Genomic DNA, 7,910 nt, shown 5'->3' on the forward strand with positions numbered 1-7,910 from the left:
TGCGGTTACCTGCCGTTTTTATGGATAGTGGAAAGTTTAAATCGCTCATCGCTTCCATTAGAGAGAGGAAGTCAAGTCCACTGGGTTTTATGTTTTATTTGTTTCGAAACACGAAATCAAGCTTTATTGTAAGGACATTCTGCTTATCTTTGATACCAATAACGCGAAAAAATATATTGTATAATAATAATATTATAAAGTATGAATTAATTAAGAAACAAAATGTTGTTTAAAAAATGGCTTTCAAATCTGATGAATGGACTGCTGATAGAAAGGATGATGCATGGCTAAATTATTATTTCTCTGAAGAAGAAAAAACACAACAATAATTTCGTCTTTCTTTAGAAATCTTGGCAATGACTCCCAGGCGAAACGAACAAGGGACTCTTACCAAAATTGAGGCATAGATGCCCGAACAAGGATGCAGGAGACGTAGTCTACGCACGAATTCTATAGGCTACCCGATATGGACACAATTTACCATCATCCAGAATCAGTCTTCATACAGATCCGTATGGAGCATTACAATTAGGCCTATTCCTTATTGAAAAACACCTAGCCCATTGTCTCTCGATCGGCATCGGGTGATGAAACCCTGCTATAGCATATTGTCATCAGTGAGACGGACTGAGAGGCAGAGCTGCCTGTCTCACGTGTTCTGTTTATTTTCAGAGCCATGACGTAAACAGCACACTCCTCCTTCTGCCTCGTGGGTCTATGCGGGGCTGGGATTGGTGCGATGCTGTTGCTGTATCTGCCTCTCGCGTTTCAGTGACGGTTGGGCAGTATAAAGTGGCCGTTCTTCCTTGTGTGGTTCATTCTGGCCGAGGGAAGTTTCTGGGAGGGTACCGCGTCGTGGCACCAAGACCCCAACCCCTCTCTTATTTACCAACAACAGGCGTCCATAATAACACTGAACCGTCCTGGCATATCGTACCTCTCTGAAACTTCCCTACCTCTACCCATAAATGCTCATAACAGCCGCCAGACAACAAAAACACGTGGGAAACCATCCGAAAGAGTGGAGGAAGATTGATTTCCGGACAAATACATAGAAAAAAGCTCACGGAACGTCGTGGTTGTTGGCCTTCTCGATGCATACCCTTTACGCCAGAGGAACGATGAAAGCTGAGATCACCGCGGCCGTCGGATTTCTGTCCAGGTTCCTGCGGATAAAAGGACACGTAAACGACCGACAACTCCAGACATTCAGCCAAAGTTTACAGGATATTTTGAATGGTGAGTAAACACGATCGTGTCTAATAAATCCTAAACATACTCCTAAACAATTATGTTTAATCTCCGTAAAAGGGGTTGGACTGACGTTTGTATGTGAAAGGTGTAGTGAACGGCGTCGATGTCTCTGTAGATTAAGGCTCTCCTTTGTTCTCATAGGAACGCAGAGGCAAGCGCTGCGCCATTTACCCGTTTAATGTGTCGTTCGAATGGCTACTTTCGAAGAGCAGGGACGAAAATCAGTTTTATTTTAGCGTGAATCGTCGAATGAGGTCGCGGATTTCTTTGTTCCGAGAATGTGTGTGTATGTGGGGGGGGGGGGGGCGGGGGGCTGTTTATTTCTCTTCAAACAAGGAAGTGCACCGTTCGGCCGCTCGAGCCCCTCAACATTACGTAATCATTAAAAATATAGAGATAAAACGAACGTACCAACTTAACGACGTCCTTTCCCCAACGCAGTATAACAAGCTTGAGTAAATATTTAAGTGTTTCTGTTCAATCTGAATATATTTACCTACACAATCTATTCCAGAACCTATTTTAGTGTCTCGACGTCGCGGGTTGTTTCCAATATTCAGATTCCAATCGATTACTGTTGGGGGATAATCATTCCTGAGACGGGAATCCCCTGTATTAGAAACCTTGACCACGACGGGTGACCTACATTTTCTCACATTGTAACAATGGCCCATCGATTAAAAAATAAATGTTTGCACTCAATATTATTTACGTTCACAAAAAACACGGGACTAAACTCGTGATGTTTCTCCAGTACTCCCATAACCAACCTGGTATAATCGATTAGGTGGAACACGGTGGACTTCCCTTCTAAATGTTTGTAAACAGTCGAAGTTGGAGCCTGTCGGAGCAAAATGGCCGCCGTGGCTCGCAGCGGTTGGGGGAGGGGTGGGGGGCTCCGTCTCGCGGACGGCCCATTGTGTACGTGCGCGTTTAGTATAATGGTGCGTTCCAGGCAACCCGTGTTTTCACAAAAAAAGACTGTACGGGTTGCCTGGAACCTAGCATTATGCTGCGTTCCATGGACACTATTTAGCCCGTAAGTTACGAGCTGTAACTAGGAGTACATCGATCGTTCCAGGGCACTTTCACGGGTATGAGGATGTGAAAACACCGTTTACGGGTTGCCTGGAACGCACCATAACATAATCTTATTGGAAACTGGTATAAAATAAAGTGCTAAAACAAGGGGTTCTCATTTCTTACTGATAAAGTAAGAACAATTAGTAAACCTCAGACAAACTAGGCCAGGTTGTTTTTTTCCTGAGCAAAGAACTGCGCTCGTTTTGTTTGTGGTGAGGTGTTGGTAGGGATGGGTCCAAACGTCCAGATAAAGAGGGTTATGCAACGTGGTTATCAGGACTCCTCACTTGGGGCCAGAGGAACCTATACAGGTTCATTGCTCTCGTATTTAGCCTCCCCCAATTTCGTCAGGGAACCACAAAAAGTCCACAGATTTTTAGCCTTTTACAAAATGGTTCCGAATGTTTTCTCAATTCCCTAAAAACGAACCAGCCGCCGTCTTTAGTTTCACTCATCTGTTTACTTTGTAGCCCTTTTTCCGCTGTGCTTTCCCCTTAAGAAGCCAGCAGCTTTGTGACCTTCGAGGTAACGTTAGCGGTGGTCCGAAAAAATATGTTCTTCATGGTGGCCAAGCTATCCGTTAGGTAGTGCTTTACTTTTCACAGGATGCATGATGGTTATCTACGTTATATAATTTGGGTGCAGAGGTGCTCTTTAGGCTGCGGCCCTACTCTTTTCCAGCGTGCTCAGTTTACAATGCCTTGCTCTTGTACAAATAGGGGGACATGCATTCAGTTGGGGAAGGGGTGAAATAGTTGATTGTGCGTTTCTAACTAAGGCCATATTTCTAAGATGCATCTCACTATCACGACAAGGAGCTTGCTTCACAAAAAAGGCAACAATTTCCAATATTTTTTCTTTAATAATAGATTTTAAATGCATCTAATTATAAGAAGAAACTATTTAATAATAAAGCAATTTTAAAGGCAGTATGCGATTGTGATGTTGGTTTCAAGTACCTTAATTTCTTCTAAGCGATCGTGAAACTGAAGTCTGAACAAAAAAATAGGCAGCGGTCTCTTTAAGAGTCAGCTCCCCCACTTCCAGCTGGGTGGCTGAGGCCTGGCACTTCTGGTGCTGTGGTTCAGTCGTGGAAGATTTTATAAAGTCCAGAGAAGACATTGTGCAATTTAATGGCGTACGTGAACCAAATTAGTCATGTCTCTTTCCCAGGACAAGGCGTACCAGACTATTTATGGCTGCTAATCAGGCCTTAAACAAACGGTTGTTTTATTGTCTGTTTCTGCAGCGTGTACAGTCTGGTGTCTTTGTTAGATATGGAAAACGTATTAAATTATGTTAGGCCTACATTCTGAATAAAGGAAGGTTAACTTAACGGCACCGTTAGACAGGGCCAAACTACCAGATGGACTGAAATACTACCCATATTTACTTAGGTAATTATTTCACTAGTGTGCCATGTATGACCTTATTTGGCGAGTCAGATTGCCAAACTGAAAGTTTATAAAAATGATCAAAGACCGGCATTATGGAGTCTCTTATGACGGCTGATGTTATTGGGTGTCTTTGTTTACTTGGGTAGTATTTCTCTTTTGCAACTCTGACCCTAAGTCATTGAGCGTAAACTAAAGCATCCCCTGGTCGCCTCTGCCCCCCCCCTGTTCCCCAACAGAGCAGTACAAGCACCACTGGTTCCCAGACAGGCCCTGCAAGGGCTCGGGCTACCGCTGCATCCGCATCAACCACAAGATGGACCCCCTGGTAGGGCAGGCAGGCCAGCGCATCGGCCTGACCATCCAGCAGCTGTACCTCCTCCTGCCCAGCGAGCTCACTCTCTGGGTGGACCCGTACGAGGTGTCCTACCGCATCGGCGAGGACGGCTCCATCTGCGTCCTGTACGAGTCCACGCCGGTGGTGACCGTGCCGCCGCCGGTGTCCGTCACGGTGGCCCCCTCGGGGGCCGGCCCGTCCGGCCCCATGCTGGACAGCCACATCAGCTGCAAGGAGGAACTGATGGTGATGGGCCGGACCAGCCCCTCCAAAGCCTACAACATGATGACTGTGTCCAGTTAGGGGGGCGACGGTCGGCCCGGAGCCCCGGCCCCCGTTCAGGGTTGTCGCTGCGACCGGTCGCCGTCACTTGACTGGATCGGACATGGGGACGGGGTGGGTCTTTTTTTTGTTTTTAAAGCTAAAGAAAATGAAATAATGAAAGGAAAAAAAAAAAAAGTGAATGAAAAGGAAAGCGGAGGATTCGCCTATCGTCCATTTGATGGAAGCCACCCACGGTTTCGTTAATTTTTTTTGACATTTGGTTGTTGTTTCTTTTAACCCAACCCTTCTCCACATCCCGTCGTCATCTCTTCTGTTGTCATTGGATCTGCCGGGTCTCCATTTTGTTTTTTCTTGAAAGGCTTGGAGGCTTGGCTGTTGGGGCAGCTAAACCACCGATTCAACACCACCACCACCGACCAGTTCGGGCCACCCTCCCCTGTCGCGACGCAGTGATCGGCTCTTGACGCTGATGCGCCTTTTTGTTTTTAGGTTTTTTTCCTGAACACTGAGGTCTATCAACGTTGACTTTGCACTTTTCTTACTTGTGGTTACTATGGGTACCATGTTTCACCAACACCACAAATCGCCAAAACTCGTTTATGTTATTTCTTTTGAATTGTTAAGGACTTTCGGTCAGGAAATGCCCTCATGAGTAATAAAATTGGTAACTTTTATTTCCGAATCCAAAATAATTTTTATTTGGTGTGTTTTCGTGTGGGGAGGGAGTGGATCTTCAGACGCGGCACCGGTTTCAGACCAAGCCAATGTTGACAAAAAAAATGCCTTTGTAAGAACCAGTTTTTATTTTTATTTTTTTTTAAACTATAAATCTTTCCTAGGACCACATGGCATTTGCTGTTTTTTAACCAGTGGCTGTTCTGAGTGACAGGTGTCGGTCTGAACATCTCTTCCTCCCCCTCCTACTGAAACATCGGCCAATCGCACCGCGGCCGGCCTCTATGTAAGTGCAAGTGAGATGCTGTGCAGCGTGCCGGTGCCTATGGATACCAGCGTGCTGTGCAGCATGGTCACCTGTCGTCACTCGTGTGTGTGTGTGTGTTGAACGCAGCTTTGCGATGGGGCGATGGGCGTCAGGGCTCCGTCCCACCTCAACTTTCCCAAGAATGTTGTTGAAATCCACAATCAAAATTCCACCCGTTGTTAATTTACTCCCTTCTCCTGCCGCGTGCGTTCCTTTGTCCTTGCCTCACCAAATTTCAAAGTGTAGCATAAGTGAGCCCCCCCCCCCCCCCCCCCCTTATTGACGCAAACCTGGGTCCATCCTGTCTTTGGTCACACGACCCTGTCTGAATTGACATTGAATGCACTTTGACGTTAGATTGTGTGGGATGTGTACTTTTTTGAGAGGAAATCGCCTGCATTCCATTCACTCGAATGTCATCTTTTCATGCCGTATTACTTGCCCTTCGTTTGTAAGCTATGCGCCCATACTGTAGCGTCTATGCTGGGTTTGGGTTATGTGTATTAAGCAGAGAGGGGGTTGGAGGTTTTTTTTTACACTGTATTTGTGATCTCAGATCCCTGCGGCGGCGAGTGGTTTCGGTGGTCATCCCTTGTTGGTCATCCCTTTCGTTGCTTGGCGCTGATAGTAAAAACCCACCAAGCCTCGGGGCTAGGCGGCGGCGCCTCCCAGTCAAACACGCGTGGATGGTTTCGAGGGGATGGTGGGAAGCTCAGTACTATGTGGTGAGCGGAGTCGGGCCAAGAGGAGGCCTGGGGCACACGCCGGTGGACATCTGCCTCCCGTTTCGTATTTTCGATGCAGAGCCAGGACCCGTATTTGTTAGCGTGCATTGGAGGTTCATCGCCTTACGCTGACCTCTAATGTAATCAACCTTTTATGAGCTTGTCTGGGTCTTCAACACGCAGGCCCCTGTGATCCAGCCCGCCGGTCGTGGGGATAAAGAGTGCCTCAAATGACATCACCCTCCCCCCTCCCCCCCTATACCCAGACCTCCTTGGGCGCCGATCACCAGCCAGCACGCCGCTGGCCAACCCCCATTCCCACCCCACCCCACGTGGATACAGGTGGACCTAATGTGACACATATCATCTACCAGCATCCCAGGGAGCTGGGTAAGGTAGGCGGGGAGGGGGGGGTCGGTGGCTCAGAGGCGGGGCCAGGGGCCGGACGTCCTCGTCCAGGGCAGCTACAATCCCTCCAGCCTCCTCTCTGAGCTGGTCCGACGCCTCCTCCCTGGCCACAAGCCCTCCGCCCTCCCTGGGCGGTGGTGGGTATTAACCAGCACACGCGCTCGGCGCACTCAGGCAGCACTGCGGGCGGGGGGGTGGGGGGGGGGGCAGGTGAAGGGCGAACATGGGGTAACGTTGTGGTTTTAGAGAGGGTACTAGGTCTTTGTTAATCTTTCATCATCTCACTGGATTTAGCTGCGTTTTAAATACTGGGGTTTCAGGCAGCGACCTTGTTTACACACAAATGAAAGGATGAGGGTCCCGGGTTTGTGTCCCGGTTCCATGCTACCGGCATCAGACGAGGCGGCTTCAGGGGGTTTCTTTGAAGGCCGTAGCCGCTGGGTGTGGGTGGGGGGGGGGGCATCTGTCTCGACAGCTTTGGTCACTCGTCATCACCAGACCAATGGGTGTTTAAGCTCCACTAAGCCCAGTAGGACCATGGGTAAAAGCCATGGTCGCAGACACACTGCAACGCTTGGCTCCCTCTCCGTTGCCCCCCTAGGCTGGTCCTCCCTCCAGCAATCTGTGAAAGGCAGTGAATTTGGCCAGATGGATCGGGTGATCTGGGACAGGAGCCCTGATGTTTAGTTTCAGCGGTGGATTTGGTTTTAAAACCCCGTTGCTCCACTGTGGCTTTTACTATATTCAACAAGGTGTTTTAAAATTGGTCTATATTTTCAATGTGAGATTGTCCTCTGGTCTCAAATTTCTCTAAGTGTATTTCATGGTCACACTGGTAGATTATTTTTAATTCTAAATGTCCCATCCCCCCCCCACCCCCCTCCCCTGTTTTTGTTAAGAGGATTTTGAGCACGGTAATATAGCCCACTTTTAATTGAGCACGCTTTAATCCAACAAATATGGAAATTAATCCAAATGCCCACTCGGGGCTATAGCAACCAGAAAAGGCATTATTTTAAGTCTTCTATCATAATAATAATATGGCAACCTTTCAGCCGGTGTGGACATGGGTTTCAGACTGGTTGCCAGAGTCCTTTTGCATAGTCGGAAGTAAAAATAGCACATAAAAATGCACTAAAATATGTCAAGTGGAAGTTGTGTGACATTTGTTCAGAGACACAAGGAGTCTCATGGAATGTATTGCCAAACTCAGGCCTCAGACATTCATATTCTTATGGAAAATTGTATGTTAAGACATGAAATGGGAAGGGAATAGTCTTTTCTTTTTTTTTTTTTGTAGTTGTCGGTCTTGTCATCCATGAGCTAAATTATTGCCACTTTCACATTTGCGGTGTTTTACATATTGTAGAATGTATTGTAATTGTACAAGAAATTGTAGAGTACATAACATTACACATGGGAAGTGCCAATAATTGCTATCG

General features: G+C 47.2%; 1 protein-coding gene across 1 annotated transcript; it reads left to right on the forward strand.

Annotated features, from left to right (window-relative positions):
* Positions 1-803: 803 nt before the first annotated feature.
* btg1 (B-cell translocation gene 1, anti-proliferative) lies at positions 804-7,641 on the forward strand. The gene is made up of 2 exons (XM_056578233.1): positions 804-1,239; positions 3,971-7,641. The coding sequence occupies exons 1-2, from the start codon at positions 1,095-1,097 to the stop codon at positions 4,369-4,371; spliced, it is 546 nt and encodes a 181-aa protein (XP_056434208.1). The 5' UTR covers positions 804-1,094; the 3' UTR covers positions 4,372-7,641.
* The last annotated feature ends 269 nt before the right edge of the window (positions 7,642-7,910 follow it).

This window comes from Gadus chalcogrammus, chromosome 19 (genome assembly GCF_026213295.1).
Source record: "Gadus chalcogrammus isolate NIFS_2021 chromosome 19, NIFS_Gcha_1.0, whole genome shotgun sequence".
Classification (NCBI taxonomy): Eukaryota; Metazoa; Chordata; class Actinopteri; order Gadiformes; family Gadidae; genus Gadus; species Gadus chalcogrammus.

Bases quoted from the DNA above. Each gene is read 5' to 3' on its own strand.
- btg1 (XM_056578233.1), top strand. From the start codon at position 1,095: ATGCATACCCTTTACGCCAGAGGAACGATGAAAGCTGAGATCACCGCG. The intron at 1,240-3,970 runs GTGAGTAAACAC...GTTCCCCAACAG, and splicing joins TTTACAGGATATTTTGAATG to AGCAGTACAAGCACCACTGG.